The sequence below is a fragment of the Echinops telfairi genome, unplaced genomic scaffold, assembly GCF_000313985.2.
Source record: "Echinops telfairi isolate 266 unplaced genomic scaffold, ASM31398v2 ScPeMD7_7469;HRSCAF=8507_0, whole genome shotgun sequence".
In the NCBI taxonomy this organism is placed as follows: domain Eukaryota; kingdom Metazoa; phylum Chordata; class Mammalia; order Afrosoricida; family Tenrecidae; genus Echinops; species Echinops telfairi.
Genome location: NW_022111372.1, coordinates 29,329,851 through 29,349,077, shown reverse-complemented (window position 1 = coordinate 29,349,077; position 19,227 = coordinate 29,329,851). Strand labels below are relative to the sequence as shown.

At 43.7% G+C, this 19,227-nt stretch overlaps 1 protein-coding gene across 4 annotated transcripts in view; it reads right to left on the bottom strand.

Annotated features, from left to right (window-relative positions):
- Nucleotides 1-19,227, bottom strand: part of TTC3 (tetratricopeptide repeat domain 3) — a 129,478-nt gene that overhangs the window by 13,016 nt on the left and 97,235 nt on the right. For all 4 annotated transcript variants that reach the window (XM_045284461.1, XM_045284462.1, XM_045284463.1 and 1 more), the window contains 4 exons: nt 16,497-16,646; nt 9,801-9,940; nt 4,969-5,037; nt 3,613-3,709 (listed from right to left, as the gene is read on the bottom strand). In XM_045284461.1, the coding sequence (XP_045140396.1) occupies nt 3,613-3,709; nt 4,969-5,037; nt 9,801-9,940; nt 16,497-16,646 (456 nt within the window). The remainder of the gene's footprint in view (nt 1-3,612; nt 3,710-4,968; nt 5,038-9,800; nt 9,941-16,496; nt 16,647-19,227) is intronic.

Sequence of the window (19,227 nt, the reverse complement as noted above, 5' to 3'; positions counted from 1 at the left end):
CCAGCGCAGCTTGCTTCCTACTTAAAAGTTCCACAGCATTTGTTCTCAGCTTCCAAAGTCTCAGGGGCATGTTTTTAATAAAATACTAAATAAAGCACCTGACATCTGGCTTAAAACCAGGCCCTTTACACTGCCTGCAGTGATTCTCACATTGGTGCTTTGTTTTCAAAAGGTGCTTTTGTGTCCGACTAACTGCACGCAGCATAATGGTCTCCACATCCATCCATGTGATGAAGTGTTTCACAGGGTCACCATCACTCTTCAGTGATGTGTAGGATGTTCCGCTGTGCGGATCTACCGAAGTTTACTTACTCCTTCCATGGATGGGCATTTTGGATGTTTCTGTCTTCTGGCTATTGTGAATAGTTCTCCTGTTAATCTGAGCCTGCTTTGTTCCTTGGTGTGCTCTGGCCCCTCTCCCCCGGTATGTATCAAGTAAAGGGATTGCTGGTCAGATGGTATCTCTATTCCCAATTGTTTGAGGATGCACCATATCACCTTTCACTGTTTATAGTTTCATACACCTACCAGCAGGGAGGGAGGGCTCTAATCTCTACGCACCCTCTCTAGCATTTATTTTCTGCGTTTGTTTTTTTCTTAAAGTTTTCTTATCATTATCAATGTGAGGACATTGCTATTTTGATTTGCATTTCTCGAATGGCTAGTGGTCACAAATATTTCTTCATATATTTGTTAGTCCCTGGATGTCTTTTTTGGTGAACAATGTTCTTGTCCTCTGCCCAATTTCAATTGGATGATTCATCTTTTTCTTGTATAGGGGTTCACATTTTCTACAGCTTTTTAGAAATTAGTCCTTTGTCTGGTATGTCATTGCTGAAAAGTCCCCCAGTCTGTGGGTTCTTTTTTCCCTCTTTTGATGAAGTGTCATGATGCACACAAGTCTCATTTTTTAGGTCAGAGTATAGATGCTGTTATCAATTGAAGTGTGCTCCCCAAAACCCATAGGTTATGAATCCTAAACCCTATATCTGAGTTCCACTATCTGGCTGGTGAGATTTCTAAGCAAGACCTTAAAGGACTCATGTGATTTCTCCTTGTTGCTTATAGTAAAATGTGAATGGAAAGAGGTGGTCTGAAAAATGAACAGTGCAAAAGGAAAACAGAACCTCAAAGATCTGAAAAACTCTGTTGTGCAAACTAAGGATATGTGTCCTAGAATGCCCACCAAAGACATGCTTACACAATCTTTTGCTAAAGAAATGATCTGTGACTGATGGGTATAACCAACTACCACAGCGGGAAACCCATCAGCTTAGACCGAAGGAGTTGGTATAAAAACTGAAAGGAAAGAACAAAACCAGCCTCATGAAACGGTACAGGCCAAAGGAGCTGCATTTGTTGTCCTCCAAGAAAAGATAACAGCCGTCCCTGGAGCAGCTCTGAGATCAGCAGAACTGCCGGGAAGCAGGGACTTCTCGGTTTCCAAGGCAGGACTATAGCACCCTGGATCTCAGAGGTGGGGCCCGCCTCCTAGGTTTCAGAGAGTTGGAAGGATCTTTGCCAACTCAGTTTTGGAGTGTTAAGCTGCTGTTCAGGGGTGCCAGGGGGATGGGTAAGTTCACCCTAAGTTGAGGAGGTAGGACTGCCATGCCCAAGGTGCAGAACAGGGTTTCCTGGGCCCAAGGGCTGGGGTTGCCACTCAAATGGACTGGAGAACGGGACTGCCAAAAGCAGAGGGGAGAGGGTTGTCATCCCAGAGGGCTTGGAAGGCAGAGTTGAGGGCCAGAGTGGCAGTGTGGTCAAAGCCCAGAGTCTGGAAGACAGCGCCATTGTACACGTGGGCTCAAAAAATAGGATTCTTTTCAAGCCTTGAGAGCTAATGTAAATTATGCTAGGGGTTGACTTGCTTGTTGCCTGTAATCCTTGTTTTTCCTCAATTTCTTCCATTTATAATGGAAATGTCTACACCTCCTGCCTGTTTCACCATCATACTCTGGAAATAGGTAATATCACAGATAAAGAGGAATTTTGTTCAAGAATGAACTGCATCTAAATTCCCATTCATATTTGATTTAGATGATTCAGAAACAGAAATTTTTTATTTGGGATTAAAACTTTTTGGATTATATAATGGAGTGAATGTGTTTTCCATACATCAAAGACGAGGATTTGAGGGGATACCAAAGTGTGGAAGGGATTGAAGTGTGTCCCTCAAAACCATGTCGTGTAGAACTTAAATCTATGTCTACAATTATAAAAACTCATTTGAGAATGAGTTTTCTTCGCTCATTAGCGAAACAGGATTAGTGAAGGGTATGTTTGAGTATATCTCTTTTGAGACATAAAGGAGATTAAACAAGCAATTAAGCAAGACGTGTCAGATCATTACCAAGATACATGGAGATCTCCAAAATAAGAAGAAATATAAGCTAAAGAGACAAGGATCTTCCTCTGGAGCTGACAGAAAGTGAGAACCTTCCCGTAGGGTTTGCACCCTGAATTGAGATGCCTAGCCTGCTAAACCTTGAGAAAATAAATTTGCTATTAAAGCTACCCAGTGTGGAATTTGTTACGGCAGCACTATATAATAGGACACATGGATTTTTATCTGGAGTAGAAAGATAGCACTATCTTTAGCATTGAGAGCTAGTGCCTGAGTTTAGATGAACTTCTAGTTTCCTAAATAGTTAAGAAAAGAAATCCTGCCTTGTTCAAGACACTCATTTGTGGTATCTGTTATAACAGCACGAGATAAGTACAGCAGGAACTTGGGTTCCCCACCTCCCTTTATCTTCTTAGAAGCAGCTGCATGATCAAAAGCCTTCCTTATGAAGTGACCAAAATGCCTCCTGTTTTGTGGGTCTGCATGAACTAAGCCTTTTCTTTGTTTCTGAGAATACTCAAGAGACATACACCAATAATCATCATTCACTTGTCAAGTCGAGTAGCAGAGAGAACCATATTTCAGAGACTAAACATGTTTCATAGAGCATACCTAGACCTCACGGTTTCCACTTTTGATCCAGCAGTTTCTCAAATAGTACACAAGTATATTTCTTTGGGGGAGGGAAGGAAGTTGTTCCTGCTGTCCACTTGCTGCCAACTCACGGTTACTCCGTCTGGAGGGAGAACCGCTCCACAGATTTTCCCAACTGATCTCTTGGAAACAGATTGCCAGATGTGTCTCCCTAGGCACCTCTGGGTGGGCTCAAGCTGCCACCTTTCAGCTAGTAGTTGAGGGACCAACCTGGGACTCCAAAAAAGGAAGAGGCGAGGGACAAGAGTGGTGGTTTGGGGAGGCCAGGTTATGGGTGAAAGAAGAGTTCTTCCTTTCCACACTCTTTGCCAGTGCTGTGGTGGTCTCCCAACCCACTGCCGTTGAGTCCATCCCCACTCATTGCGACCCTATGTAGGATTCCTGAGGCTGTAATCTCTGTGGGCGCAGACAGCCTCGTCTCGCTCCTCTGAATCAACTGGTGGGTTTGAACCTCTGACTTTGGGGTCAACAGTCTAGAACTTACCCAACAGTGTCACTAGGGCTTCTTGTGATGACTCAGGAGTGATTTAAAAAGCAGAAAAACAAACAAAGGACATCCTGTAACCTTGTCAGTCCCCAAGGGCCGTGAGTACACCAGCCTGGGGCTCACTCACCTCTGCATCCATGAATCGCTCCCGGACCGCCACATAAGACTGCCCTCCTTTCTTTATGCGTGCTTCCAGCTTTGCTTTCTCATTTGCAAGTGAGTTTCTGGAAATATTAGAAAGAAGGAAAACACTTCTTAAACAATATTCAACCCCGTGAGATCATAAAGGCTGAAGCCAGGTCAGCTTTGGAATCATGCCCAACACAATGCCTTACATAACATCTGGTAGAGTAACTCCATGCCTGATAGGTTACCACACAGCACACAGACTCACAGGCGCGCTTTGCTCTAACAGTGATCAGAGGAAGAAGGCGAGTGTCTGGTAGGAATGCTGGCTGAGAAACAGGTGAGGGCCCAGTACTGGTTCACTTCTTTGTAAGGGTGGTGGAGTGCGATCTGACTGCATGAATACACTTTTAAGAACAGCCCTCTTCCTTCAACCCAGTAATTCTATTTTGAAGCACACTACAAAGAAATAATCCAAAGAAAAAAGTAACCTCTACAAAGATGTTCATAGAAATTTTTTTTATAAAAAGCTAAAAAGTGCAAACAAAAGAAAATGCTCAATCGTGGGGTGGTTAAAAAACAAAGCCGCAGGCCAGGATGTGGATGGAAATGTGTATGTGCTTGTCAATTGCCTTCACGTCGAACCCAACTCACGGTGACCGCACGTGTACAGAATAGAACTGCTCCAGAGGGGCTTCAAGGCTGTGAGCTTTCAGAAGCAGATCGCCAAGCCTGTCTCCCGAGGTGCCTCTGGGTGGGTTTGAACTGCCAACCTTTTGACTAGTAGTTGACCACTTAACTCTATGTGCCACCCAGGGACTCCCTGGAAATGCATACACGGGATAATATTAAGTGAGAAAAACGATACAATTGTTTTAACAGTGAATATACTGGTTACCAGTATATGAAAACATATTTCCATTATCAAAGGCTGAACGGAAACTTATAGGTTCATAATAAAAATTCTTTAATGAACCTGTATTTTGTAGAGCAACAAGATGAGATAAATTACCATAGTAGAGTAAGACCCTTATTTCAAGTAACACAAAAGAAAAAATTTTTTTTAAAAAAACACACTGTCGTTGCAAGTTAATTTAAGAAAAAATAAAAAGGCGTAATATAGACAATAATAAGTTCAGGATTCTTTTTTATACGGAGAATGTGACATAAAAACAGGAACCTCACAAAATTAAAAATTAAAAATTTTTAAAGAAATAGTTAACTTGCCCACATAATTATTTAAAGTTAACAGAAAAGCAGCAATATATTTATATTTATATATATAAGCCTAGTGTGCTTGTGCCTATGGTCTTAAAAGTATAGTAAGATATTAAAAATTAATTTAAGCTTAATTTGCCTGATTTCAAGGGACTCATCCAGATGTAATCCATGTTCCTCATCCTTTTCATCATTTTTCTGGGTACACCTATAAAACCATAATCATCAAATTTAAATTTAATTAAATTTCAAAGATTGTTTTCAAACATGATCCCACAGTGAATTCCACCCATATCCATGCAAACAATTCTTAAATGCTCTATAAGTTTTGCTTCATTCCTACTATTATCTAATTAGGCAAAGAATTTGGGGTCATTTTCTTGGAATATACATGCAAGTTTCCCTTACACCTGAGAGATGTAGCACCTTTTCTTCCCTCTCGTGCATGCTTACAGTACAAATCAGCCTATCCCAGCCCTCCTCCCGGAGCATGTCTCAAGGTGGTTACAACTCGAGACAGAAAAAGGAGCGTTATGGGGACTATCAGCATAACCAGTGGTTCTCATTCAAAATGAAAATAACTTTCTATCCTTCAAAGTCCACTTAAGACACAGGCTCTGTTGGCATTTTAAAACAGAGCCTTCTGATTCTTCGGCAGCAGGGGTCCCTCTACAAGACTGGCCCTGCCTCTTCTGCCCCACTGCCCTGGGCTGCCTTTGCAGAGTCGTCTAAGAAATGTAAGTTTCCATCACTGGAAACTGACAAGCGAGCGTAACTGGCATTTTTACTGTCCTATAAAAGCATCTCCTCCCGCCTTGAAACACCCCGTAGGGTGGCCTTTACGGATGGTCTGCCTTCTTTCAAGAGCTCTCTGTCCTCGGTGTCCCCGCCCCAACCCTGAGCTCTTCAGGTGCTGTTCACTTCTTAGTGAACACGAAGGGCAATCTCCAGGCCGGTCGTCAATGCAACTGTTCCCTACATCCTCTGTGCTTTTTGAACAAAGAGATCTACAATGTTCTAAAGATTTTAGTTAAAAGTTCAAAAGTAAAACTTGAATGCCAAAGCATCTGTTTGGAAAGCACAGAGAACATATGAGAAACCCAGGACTTCTCTTTAAATTGCGATGGAGAAAGGCAGAGAGAGGTATTACTAAGTGGAGAAAAAAAATCCTAAAATTTTATTCTTCAACATCCATGATTAATTTTTATGCTATCACAGAAAAAACTGTTCTTTTTGACTATATGAAAATACATATTAAGCACAAATGTACCTTCACTGTTCAATAACTTAAGATGATTACTGGACTTGCTCAGATATTGAGCACCCTCCAGGCACTAGTTTCCCTAATTGTGTTCCTGCAGCTACTTCACTCATAATCAAAATGGCTGGTCAGAGGGAGCGGCTACACTAGGCTTGTGTTTTGCCTTCTCTCGTTGCTCTGTAGATGGTCAGAAAGTTCTCCAAATGCAATCCTGGCAAGACTCAGAGCTTAAGTCTACTGATCATTTGGCACCGAGAAATGAAGTCATTCAAATGTCCTTGAAAGGTGAGTATGTCCCTGAGGCTCCCAATGAACCATTTCTCCTGTTAATCACGCCTCTGTATAGTCTGCGGCCTTTGCATCTGGGCCTGGGCTGCGACTTGTGTTAAGCAGCAGAATGCGATAGAAGTGATGCTGTGTGTGTTCTGGGTCTGAACCCGAAGAAGGCCTGGCAGTTTCCATACACAGTCTCCTGTGAGTCCAGAGCCGCCACGAAAGAAGTCTGACTACCATGGAGAGACCATGCAGAGAAAAGTCTCCTCTGGAGGCCACGTGGGGAGAGACACAGGCTCAGCCAGCCCAGCATCCCAGCTGAGCCCGGCCCCAGCCGACTCGCCAGGTGAACGTGGCCACACGAGTGACCACTGGCAAGACCAGCAGAATTTCCCAGACGACCTGAGCCCAGATTGCAGGATCGTGGGTAAAGAAAACAGTAGTTAATTTTAGCAGCAGATAACTGATACAATTCAGTGGAAGAATCACACAACATATCACTGTTCAGCGCGGAGGGAGTCAGGGATGGGTCATGGAAGATCGTAACACCAACTTGGCCCACGTTGTGATTGAATTGTGTCCCCCGACAATATGTGCTATAAATCTTAACCCCTATTACCTATATGGATACAGTCCATTTGGGAATAGGGGTTTTTGTTATGCAAATAGGCCATATCAGTTAGGGCATGAGAGATATACAAGAGCAGATTAAGCACAGAAGCAAGCAAGCACAGATGGGGGAAGAGAGATGCTGCCACATGAAGGTCTCCAAGGAACCCAGGAACAGAAGCTGGAAAGAGACAAGGACCTTTCCCCAGAGCCAACAGCGAGAGAAAGCTTTTCCCAACAGCGGGTGCCCTGAATTTGGATTTGTAGCTTCCCAAACTGTGATAAAAGAAATGTTTGCTAAAGTCACCCACTTGTGGTAGCGTTGTTATAGCGGCACTAAGAATCTAAGATAGACTTTGGTACTGGGAGTGGGGTGCTGCTCCCGCAGTACCTGAAGTGTGGAAGCAGTTCTGGAATTGGATAATGGCACTCTAGCTAGGGGGATTTTGATGTGTTTCAGAGTGAGGGCCTAGATTGCCTTGGAGAAACTGTTGGTAGAATCACGGACATTCAGGGCAGTTCTGCTAAGGGCTGCGAAAGAATTGAGAGCAGTGATGAGAACTTCCATTATCATGCACAGAGCGTAGCTAGAAATGTGGATGTTATGTGTGCTTCCGGTGAGGCTTTAGAAGGAAATGATGAACATGTGATTGGACACTGGAGGGAAAGTGATGTTTTTTATGCAGTCACAAAGAATTTGTCTGAAGAATGTTCAAATGTTTGGTGGAAGGCAGAATGTTTAACTGGTGAACATGGGTATTTGGCTGAGGAGATTTCTAAGCAAGATCTTAAATGAGCAGCATGGCTTCTCCTCACTGCTTATAGTAAAATATGGAGGCAAAAGACAACGGACTTAAAAATAATGGTGTACAAACTAAGGACAAATTCCTCAGAAAAACGTTCTTCAAGCCCCTCAATCTTTTATTCAAGACTGTGACTACTTAACCATGGTAGCAGAAAGGGAGAGACAATATAAAACGAAGGAAAGGTGCCTGCCTCCTGCAATTCTGCAGGCCAGGAAATGGGCCAATGGAGCGACTGGAATGCAAATATATGTTGTCCTCCAAAAGCAGTAGAACTCTTGGAGGGAGAAACCAGGGCAAGCAGGGTTGCCTCCATGTCAAAGGGTGGACCCACCACCACCATTGCAAAGGGTGGTAAAACTGCCTTCCACGTTGCAAAGAAGAAGGTCTCCACCACTTTGGTTCTATAGTATGAGGTTGCCATTTAGGTAGGCCAAGAGGATGGGGCTGTCATCCCAAGCTGAGGGCGTGGGGCTGCCAGACCCAAGGACCTGGAGAATGGAGGCACCCCATGGACGAGGGTTGAGGTCACCACTCAGATGGATTAGGAGAACTCGGCTCACACAGCTGAGGGAACACAGGTGCTGTCCCAGTGGGCCTGGAAGGCAGATGGGTTCATGTCCAGGGCTGATGGGCCTCTACCCAGACTCAGGACACCATGGCCGCCATCCAGAGTCTAAAGGGCAGGGCCACTGCCCAGATGGTCCCAAAGAACAGAGGATTATTGTTAAGGCTGGAGAGCTAATGTAACTTGCTCTGTTGAGTTTTGCACTTGTTTGGTGCCCCTGAGCTTTCTTTCCTTCTAGCTTCTCCCATTTGTAATGGGAGTATCGACTTTGTGTCTCTGGAAGCAGACAACTTGCATTCTAGATTTCGCAGGTGCACAGATGGAGAGGTCTTTTGTCTCAGGATGGACTATGCCCAGAGTCATACTTGATTTAGATGAGTCAGAAGATGACATTTTGGATTTAAAGTTGATGGTGTAATGAGATAAGACTTTTGGGATGATGTGATAGGATGAATGTGTTTCCTAGGTGGGAAAGACATGACTTTTTTTTTTGAGGGGGGTGGGCATTATGTGACATGTTATGGATTTAACTGTGTCCCCTCAAATTGTATACCTTAATCCCTACACCTGTGGATGTAATCCCATTTGGGCAAGGGGGCTTCTTTGTTCTGTTGATGAGGCCTTCACATTGTAAGATATGTTCTAAGACAGTCACTTCTGAGTTCTAAAATGGGCAGAGTAGGCACAAAGAAGCAAGCAAGCACAGATGGGGAAGACACAGGCTGCCATGTGCAGATCTCCAAGGAGCCCAGGAACAGAAGCTGAAAAGAGACAGGGACCTTCCCGAGCCCACAGAGAGAGCTTCCCTAGAGCCGGTGCCCTGAATGCAGACTTCTAGCCTCCTGAACTGTGAGAAAATAAATGTCTGTTTGTTAAAGTCCACCCCCCCGCCCCCGACCACCCCTTGTGGTACGTCTGTTAGAGCAGCACTGGAGAACTAAGACAGTCCACTTGGCAGTTACACTCAGGTGCTGTGTATATTACCAAACCTCTCACACTCTGGGACCAAACTCTTCATAGTTCAAAGACTCGAGATGACAAGCAAGATAAATTAAACTTTCATCATAGAATCGTAGTGCTAGAGAGAACGCTTAACTCTAGACTACCCCTCATTGTACAGGTAAGGAGAATGAGGGTCGGGGGTAGCGTTCTCATTAAGGGGTGGGGTTAGGACTAGAGAGAAGTCACTTCTCTACTGACTCTCAGTCCCATGTTAACCCCACTTTTATGTCATGTATTTAAAAAACCTGGATCATTAGGAGAGAAAGGCGTATTGAGGTAAGCTAGCCCTCGCACAGAGAGCTTTACAGTGAGGTCAAACAGTGTGAGAGTGGTATCAGAAACCCTATCTGGAGGTCCTCATGTTGCTTGATATATTTTAAAAGTGTTCATCAGAAAAAGAAAGCCTAATATATTTGCCTTACAACAACAGGTGTGGCCTTTCCACGGTTACTTACATTTCACTGGCGTCGCAAAGCCTTTTGACTTTCTTCCTCAGGGCTTTGACTTTTTCCTGGGCCTCCTTTTTCTCCTGCTGCCATTTTCTATTCTCCTTCTCCAGATTCTGGATGTACCGCTCTAATTCCTCCTGGGAGGCCTGCCGACATTGTAGAAAGTATTGACACGAAGGACAGGGTTTACTAAAAGAACCCGCGCTTGAAAAGCTGAAGGGCTAACCATGGTGACCGTGCAGGCTATGATAATACCTTCTAAAGCTTGGAACACAAAAATGCCTTGTCCATGGGCCATGCCCTCTGGAATCAGAATGGAGAGGGATGAGTCCCATCGACAAAGAACAGAGGGCTTGTTAAACTATCTGGGTTGGGAGCGCCCTACAACTGAGGCAGGTCCAACGCCCATGGCGCCCATACTGAAGAATGACTCTCCTTCCTTCCAAGTTGCTAAGTCATCACGTACACCTGGTTACAGAGGCATTCAGTGGGTCCACTTCAACTTGTCTAGAAGTATTTACACTTTGTAAGTGAGTCTAAATGCTTCTCTACTCTAGAGGCACACACAGTTATTGGGCAAGCCCTTATCTCTCTCTCTCTCTCACACACACACACACACACACACTGACTATGCTATGGCTGGGTAAATAAATTATTGGGCAAGCCCTTATTACACACACACACACACACACACACACACACACACACACACACACACACAATGCTATGGCTGGGGAAATAAAGGCATTTGGGTCTGAGATACCTACCAGCACTTCAGGCTGTATGACAAAGGAGGAGGAAAGGATGCAGTTTGAGGCAATGGTATTTACCTTTCCTCTGGGAGGTTGGTGCAGTCAAGTGAAATTACTTGATGTGATTCTTCTTACCAGTTTTTGTAACTCCCACCAAACGACCAAGTGGGAGCATGCAAATAAGGCGGAGAGAAATCTAATGAGGGGATTGGTCACTTTTGCCATTCTGCTGGGTGTAAAGTGAGTCGTCTCGGAAATGGGAACAAACTCTCAGGACCATAAAATCATCTGCAGAGCACATCCAAGACCCCTACCTGGAGAGGGGGCAGCCGCTTCTGTAAAGATTACAGGCTTGGTGACTGGATGAGCACAGTGCTATTCTGTCCTATAGGGTCCATATGAGTTGGAATCGATTCAACAGCAATAATTTGGGGTTTTTTGTTTGTTTTTTAATAAGTAGAACAATTTCTATGGTAATATTTTTAATAACTAATTTAAATGGTGAGCCAAACCCTATTTTTTTAAAAACCACTGGCTACAACTTAAGTCCTTTCCTGGGTGAGATTTCACTTGTCACCAATAACTGGTTAATGAAATCCCCTGACTTTTCATATTTTCTTTAGGGAAATTTTAAATTTTCCTTCTACTGACCAATTCCCTGTAACCCCTACTTCCCTTTTAGGGTGACTAGTGACTTAGTCCTTAAGGACAAGAGTTCAGCTACAACAAAGCACAACCTTCTTCCTTCAATGGACAGGACACCTACAGTGAACCTACAGAGTCATGGGAAATAATGGACAAGTCAAAAGTGACATTGACTTAGAGGATGTCTTCCTCTTCAGCCCTAGGTACAAAGGTTTTCATTGTTCCTGGGAGACAGAGGTGCTAACCAGTGATGGTCCTTTAAGATTTGTCCTACCACACTGGGAGAGTTGATTTAGGTGGCTTTGAAATGCCTAAATGCTAGGACAACAGTTTTTCAGCAGGAGAAGTTGAACAGTCTGGCCAAGGTTCCTTTAGCATGAGGACCAGTCCTGCTAACACGCTCCGGCCTTAAACCTTGCTGCTCCTGAAGTCCTTCCTGTGACTTGGTTTGGTGTCAGAGCTACTCTAGTTATAGAGTTCAGCATCCTCCGTAGTTCTATTGCCATGGCCCATGTTGATTCCTTGCCTTGTTGCTGGCAGCCAAGCCAACTGTGTTTCTTGCCTACGTGGGGCTTCTATTCTGAGCCAGTGACTTCGCCGCAGCTGCCTCCCATTGGCTGGGAGATTATGTGCAACCACAGGGCTATGCTGGGGCAATAAGAATCTACTTGCCAACAAGCACCTAGAGAAGTTCAGGCACAAAGGCACAAAATATTACACACTCACATTTATAGCTCAGTCGCTGGAAAGGCTACATGAGTCCAACTGCTGTTTGTAATGCAGTGACTAGCTGCCTCAGGCCAACCCAGCCAGCCAACTCTGCTGAAAGACAGCAGTCTCCTGAGCCCTACACAGTCTACTGATCCATCTACACTTCCCAGTGGTCTGTCAGTTCATAAAGTCTAGTTCTCATACCTCTTTTTCTAATTAATTTTTTTCCAATACAAGTATTTGGGTCCTTTTATTAAGATACATAATTTCAAAAGGCAAAATAAAAATGATGCTAAATAGATAGGTAAAGAAGACAGAATAAGAAGATGGGAGCAAATAATCAGAAGTGAATGGTTGGGGGCCTGGGCACTCATTAGAAATAGTGTTAAATAGTAGAAAAGACATAGAGGAAATACAATGAGCTATGTAACTCAGCACCCACAAAATGAAAACAGAGCAGTTGCACAGAAGCCCAGACTGTCCACGATGAGAGGGTGATGTTTTAGGGTCCCATAGAGATGATGCTACAATACAGACTGCACCATTCCCGAACATTCATTATATACTTATTAAATGAAAGAATGGATTAGAGTTTCAACTATAGGTGATTCACAGAATGCACAATCTGATACTCTCTGATGGAGGGTGATACAGAAAATGAAGACAAGCGAATTCATTCCTAGCAGTCTGAGGAGGCCAAATAGATGGGGTGGACTATCTGATCATCGAATAAACATCTACAGAGCTGTGGCACTCCAGGCCTGGTCAACGACAACAGAGCCCTCAGCTCAAGGCAATAGCTAGCTCACGTTTTCATCGATGCTTAAGATGTTAACTATTCTTTGTGACTCACAGATCCAGCAGAGGGGACAGCTGCCTGGTCCTGTGAGACCCTCGTCGTCGTTCCTATAGTTCAGCCCACGGCTGTAGTCACTGTGTGTGTCCACCGTGTGTGTCTGTTTGTCGTATTGCGGTGGCTTTATGTTGCTGTGATGCTGGAAATTATGCCACTAGTATGTCAAGTACTAGCAGAGCCGCTCATACTGGACAGATTTCAGCAGAATTTCCAGAGTAAGACAAACTAGAGAGAAGGAACAGATGATCCACTTCTGAGGGACCAGTCACTGCATACCTTAGGAATAGGAGTGAACCATCATCTCATTTGTTGCTGAAAGATGTGCCCCTCTGGTTAGAAGACACTTTCTAGACCAGGGGTCCTCAAACTTTTTAAACAGGGGGCCAGTTCACTGTGCCTCAGACGCATTGGAGAGCCGGACTATAGTTTTAAAAAAAACTATGAACAAATTCCTATGAACACTGCCCATATCTTATTTTGAAGTAGAAAACAAAACGGGGCAAAAACACCCAGCGGGCTGGATAAATGTCCTCGGCGGGCCGCAGTTTGAGGACCCCTGTTCTAGACCAAGGAAAACCTGCCTCCTTTAAGTAGGGTTTACTTTGAGGACGTGAATGGAGTAATGGTTTGGGGACTTTTATTTGCAGGTAGGACGTGATTCAAAATGAAGATGAACACCATTCATCTACTGACCACTGATCTTTGCAAAGTGAGGAAATCCATGAAATGGGGAAGCGATAGTAGTTCTGGCAAAACAGGATGTCCATGTGCAGAATAATAAAATAAAGCCATACACAAAAACAAACTCAAGATGGATCAAAGACCTAAGGGTAAAAACCCAGAATTATAAAGATCATCAACAAAAAAAATAAAGACAAACTTGGGGGCCCTAAAACGTGTTAACTATTCTTAAGCTGCTTTGTGAACAATGCATTTTTCTCAAGAAAGGCATGACTGACATTTTGGGTCAGACATTTCTTCCCTGAATACCATTACCTGCTGAGGTGATTCCAACTCATAGCAATCCTGTAAGACAGAGTAGAGCTGTCCCCCAGGGATTCCAAAGCTGTGAACTTCACGGAAGCACACTGCCACGCCTTTCTCCCATGGAGCACTGGGGAGTTCAACTGCCAACATTTCAGTCCAGTCAAGCACTTAATCGCTTTGCCACCAGGGCTCTGTGCTTATCATCTCTGGCCATGCCCCACCCCATTCTCCAACCCTCCCTGATGAGCCTTCATGAATCTCTGAAATAGGGGTAACCCCAGAAGCCCTAGAGGAGCAATGGTCAAGCACTTAGTTTCTCACCATGAGGTTGGTTGCTGACCAGGGGATCTATGAGTGAAAGGCCTGGGATCTACTCCTCTAAAGATTACTTATTGTCACTCAGCTGGTTCTCACCCACAGTGGCCTACAGAATTAATCTTCCCCAGGATTGCCAACGTCGTAATCTTTATAGAAGCAGACTGCCCTTTCTCCCAGGGAGCAGCTGGTAGTTTGGAACCAGTGTCCTTTCTTTAAGTATTCAAGCTCTTAACTACTGAGCCACCAGGATGTCTTCTGTGGAAATTATAATAGTCTGGGAAATCCTATGAGACAGTTCTACTCTTCCATGGGATCACCGTGAATCCCTATTGAGTGATGGTGCATGACAATTGAGCCTAACTTCTGACTTCTTAATTTCAGTTGTTTGCCTCTTTCTAGTCTCTAGAATGGGGATGGGGTTCTTCATCTAATATGTCCCAATATGATAAGTAACTTCAAACCCTCAGTGATCTACTGAGTTGAAGGAAAAAATCAATAAAAGCTACACAATGTTTGCTACATGTGTAAAAGGTTTCTCCACAAGATATTTACGAACATATGAAACGACCATGGATATATCTCATCTGCTCTTGTGCAGACACCAACCGAAGGAACTCTGATCAGCAAATTATTTAGACAGGAAACAGGCATCCATTTTCCATAGGAAGGCTCATAACCTAACACACCTATAATTCGGGGATTAATTACCTTTTTGAAAAGCAAAATGACTTGAGTAACACTACATGAAACTAGACTCAAAGCCCTACCAAGGTCAAACATTTTAACTCTGTTCCCACAGGGCCTGCCTGGAGGCTTCATGGGCCATAGCCTTCTTAGTCAATGGCCAGTAAAGGGCCAGCCAGAGGAGCACTTTATAAAGCTGGAAGAGGGTTGACCAGGCAGAATTAAACTTCCCAAACAGGAGGCCCACTGTAAATGACTGCCAGCAAAACTGCCCTTGTCATGCACTCAGGTGTGCCTTATAGACTGTGTGCCACAGTGTTTCCCAGTTCATACATACACGGGTTCCTTCTAAACCAAACTTGTTTAAATGTTATCTCAGTGATCACTGGATGGCTGTAGAGGAGTTCTTTCAGTAATACACACAGTCTTGTTTGTTAGGGTGACTTCAAATCTGACGGTCCAATCAAAACAGTGGCTTCTGAGGGGATCTGCTGGGACATTCTGATTCAAGTCAAGTCAGAAAGCTCAGCTCAGAAGGTGATGGCAACTGTTTGGGGGGATTCCAGAGGGGCCATCCTGATCGACTTTCTGCTGGGGCACAAGACAATCACAGGAGCTGCCTTAGGGAGAAGGTTGAAGAACCAAAAACTGGACTGGAGAGAAAAAGACCAATCAGAACGTTGCACTGAGAAATGTTTCTCCCCCCTCGACTACGTATCCTTTATTCTTCGAGGGTAGTAGGGCTGCGCTATGAGAATTTTGTTGGGAGATCTTACTCCATCCATCCTGCAGCCATGGTCTTGCTGCCTTCACATTTCCTTTTGTTCCCAAAATTCAAAGGCCATTGAAAATGAACACAACTTGAGTCCCTTGCGGATGGCAAAACTGCCGTTTCGATGTGGGGTGGATGGAATGGAAACACCGCCTTCAGAAGGGCACAGACCGGATGGAGGCTCCGTGGGGAAACTGCAGGGTCATGTTTTGATGCTCTGTGTTCAAGACAGGGTTCTGTGAGTTGGCAGCAATGCTTTTTGACTTACCCTTGTACGTAAATGATGATCGATCTTAGCTAATGGAACTCAAGATCAGGAGAAGCAAGCCAAGCGCCTGGCAACTGCAGGTCTAGTGTGCCTAAGCTCCATGCGTTATTCTGACCTACTTCCCGAGGCCGAGATGAAGATCATGATGGACACAACAGGCACAATAGGGCAGCCAGCGCTAACCGAGCTCGGACTATGTGGCAGGCAGTTTTAAGCACGTTATGAGTGTGAATTTAGTTAATCCTTAACTTTGCAAAATAAAAAACGACTGCCCCCAAGTTTTCCAGGTAAGAAATTAAAGCACAGAAAAGTTAACTAATTTGACCAGGACAGGAACTAATCTGAGAACCCAGGGAGAACTTAAGACTTACACTCTGGTCCACTCTCAAGATCCGGAATTTTAACGAGGCACTTGTCTATGTAAAAGAATGCTAGTTAACGAGTATCCTGAGATAAATGTGAATGAAAAGCCAGATTGGCAGCCCATTAGCTTTCTTACAAAACAATTTGCAGAGATCCTCAAACATTGCAAAAAACTCAATCACTTCAGCATATCACAGAGAAACTTGAAATAGGTTAATACTGACCCCAAAACCCCTTTGTTTAGCCAATAATACAGAAACTCAGCTCAATTAGGCCTATGCAAGCACAGTTTTGTTTATATCCTCCTAATTAGGCACAATTAGAAAGAGGTTTCAGACAAGATTACCTGGTTTTGTTCTGCATTCTTTTCCAGCTTTTCTTCCAGGTCTTTGATATCTGCCAAGCCCTTGAATCTTGTCTGTTCATAATTTTCATATGCATGCTCAAGCATCTCTTGCAGTTTCCTGTATTCCTTTTCCATCCTTGAGATATCCCCCTTAAAGTAAATTACAAACGCAGCTATTAAAAAGTTAAAATTGCCTCTTTCTGATCTTGTTCCGAATGCTCTTAAAATAAAGAAGATTAAAAGGCAGATGAAAACTTACAAGGGAAATGTCACCATAGTTCAAGAACTAAACCCCCCCTTAGCATTGATCAGCAAAGTCAGTTGTCGCTTAGTTATTAATTTTACTGGAAATCAATATCTACTACAATTTATGCTGCAATCGAGTCATCTCCAACTTCTGCATGTTTACTGGTTTTACAAGGGCTCAGTAAGTATTAGACCAACAGTCTGATTTGCATGCTACTCTCCACAATTAACATTGAGAATGGCTTATGAGGTTTAAAAATGCATATTACGCGTGTGCCATATCAAGTAATAGAACATATCTACTTTGGCCCTAGTTTTAAATGTTTCACATGAAAAGTAGCTGATTATTTCAAAAAGACAGTTAAAATATGATCAGCGAGTTGTTTTCAGTTATAGAGGGGGCTTCAGAAGGTTCGTGGAGAAATTCTATTATCTTTTCAATCCATTTTCTTTTGAACTTTCTGAAACCCTCTCATCTAACTGCCTCATGGACAAGCTTTACAAACAAACACACCCCAAACAGCAGCCACACAGTTTCACACTGTTCAGACCAGGAGTGATCATACTGTCTCAGGAGGATTGTTTTGATGCTGGCAACGCCTCCCAGCTGCAGTGACTGTCTTACCCAGTGATGAAGGGCCTGGGGAGCCAGGCACAGGAACGCTATCCACCCCAGTGGCACAAACCTGGTCCACTTTCGTCATCTCCTCTGCCTCTCCAACACCAGGGCTTCTTCCACTTCTCTTAACAAGCAAGTTGAAAATGCAGGCAAGCAAGTATTTGAAACTCTGTGGATTATCAGTCGGAGAACTGTGAACTCTGGCCAAGATGACCACACATGCCAGTTTGCCGCGGAGAGTTGTAGTTTATGCCTGCCCGAAGTAGCTCCCGTGTGCTATGAAGAGTCCCTGTCTAAGGGGCTGAATTAACTGGTCAAACCTTACGGTGACCCCTTAGAAAAACCTTATGGTCTAAGATCTGAGTTAGTTCTATTTCCAGTCTTACTCCTACAAAAGAATCACAATGAACAGCCACCTAGAGTTAGGCATCAATTTATAGGCTCCTACACCAGCAGAGATAGATAGAAAGTTAAAGACCATCTTCATAGTACTACATTTAAACTTCACAACAATTCTGGGAGAGATAGTATCCCCTTTTTTATAGTTCAGGAAATAGAGGGCTCTGAGAAGTTAGTAATCTTCTCAAAGTCCCAGAAATCAGCTGGGCCCTGAAGCCATGAGCTAATTAGAGGAGGAGTTGGTGATTTCTCTTAACACTAAAGAAAATATCTATCTGAGGGTCAAAAATACTGACTTGGTAAACAACGACATGTAACTGGTTTAAAGAACTTGACATCAGTCATTCTAACTCAGTACAGATGCTTTAAATACAAAGACAAGCATGTTCACTTTGGTACTGTCTATAAAAATGGAAAGTTGACACAATCTAAATGCTGAATGATAAGAAACTGGTCAACTATCATACATTCATACAAAGGGATATCAAGTATTCATTTAAAATGAGATTATAAATTTTTATGAACTGACAGAAAAAAGTCTGTAATGTACGAAATAAATATGGCAATTTTCAAAGACAATGTACATGGTATGGGTGAATCACACACACAAAACTCATGGTTTCTTCATATGTAAATGTTGAAGACAGACCTGGGAAGATGGCCATAGATCTTTTCCAGGGCTCTGCATCATTTTTTTTTTAACATTTTATTAGGGGCTCATACAACTGTTATCCCAATCCATACACACATCAATTGTGTAAAGCGCATTTGTACATCGTTTCTCAAAACATTTTCTCTCCATTTAACCCCCCGACATTAGGTCCTCATTTTTCCCCTCCCTCCCCGCTCCCCCCTCCCGCATGAGCCCTTGATAGTTTACAAATGGGTATTTTGTCATATCTTGCCCTGTCCGACTTCTCCCTTCATCCACTTTTCGGTTGTCCGTCCCCCAGGGAGGAGGCCACACACAGTTCCATGCAATTGGTTCCCTCTTTCCTACCCACTCTCCCTCCACCCTCCCTGTTTTGCCACTCACACCACTGGTCCTATAGGGCTCATCCATCCTGGATTCCCTGTATTTTCAGTTCCTATCTGTACCAGTGTACCTCCTCTGGTCTAGCCAGTCTTGCAAGATAGAATTCGAGTCATGGTAGTGGGAGCGGGGAGGAAACCTTTAGGAACTAGAGGAAGGTTGTATTTCTCATCATTGTTACATCGCACCCTGACTGGCTCATCTCCTCCCCGAGACCCCTCTGCAAGGGGATCTCCAGTGGCCTACTAATGGGCTTTGGATCTCCACTCCACACTCCCCCCATCATTCACTATGGTAAGATTTTTTGTTCTGATGATGCCTTACACCTGATCCCTTCGACACCTCGTGGTTGCATAGGCTGGTGTGCTTCTTCCATGTGGGCTTTGTTGCTTCTGAGCTTGATGGCCGCTTGATTACCTTCAAGCCTTTAAGAC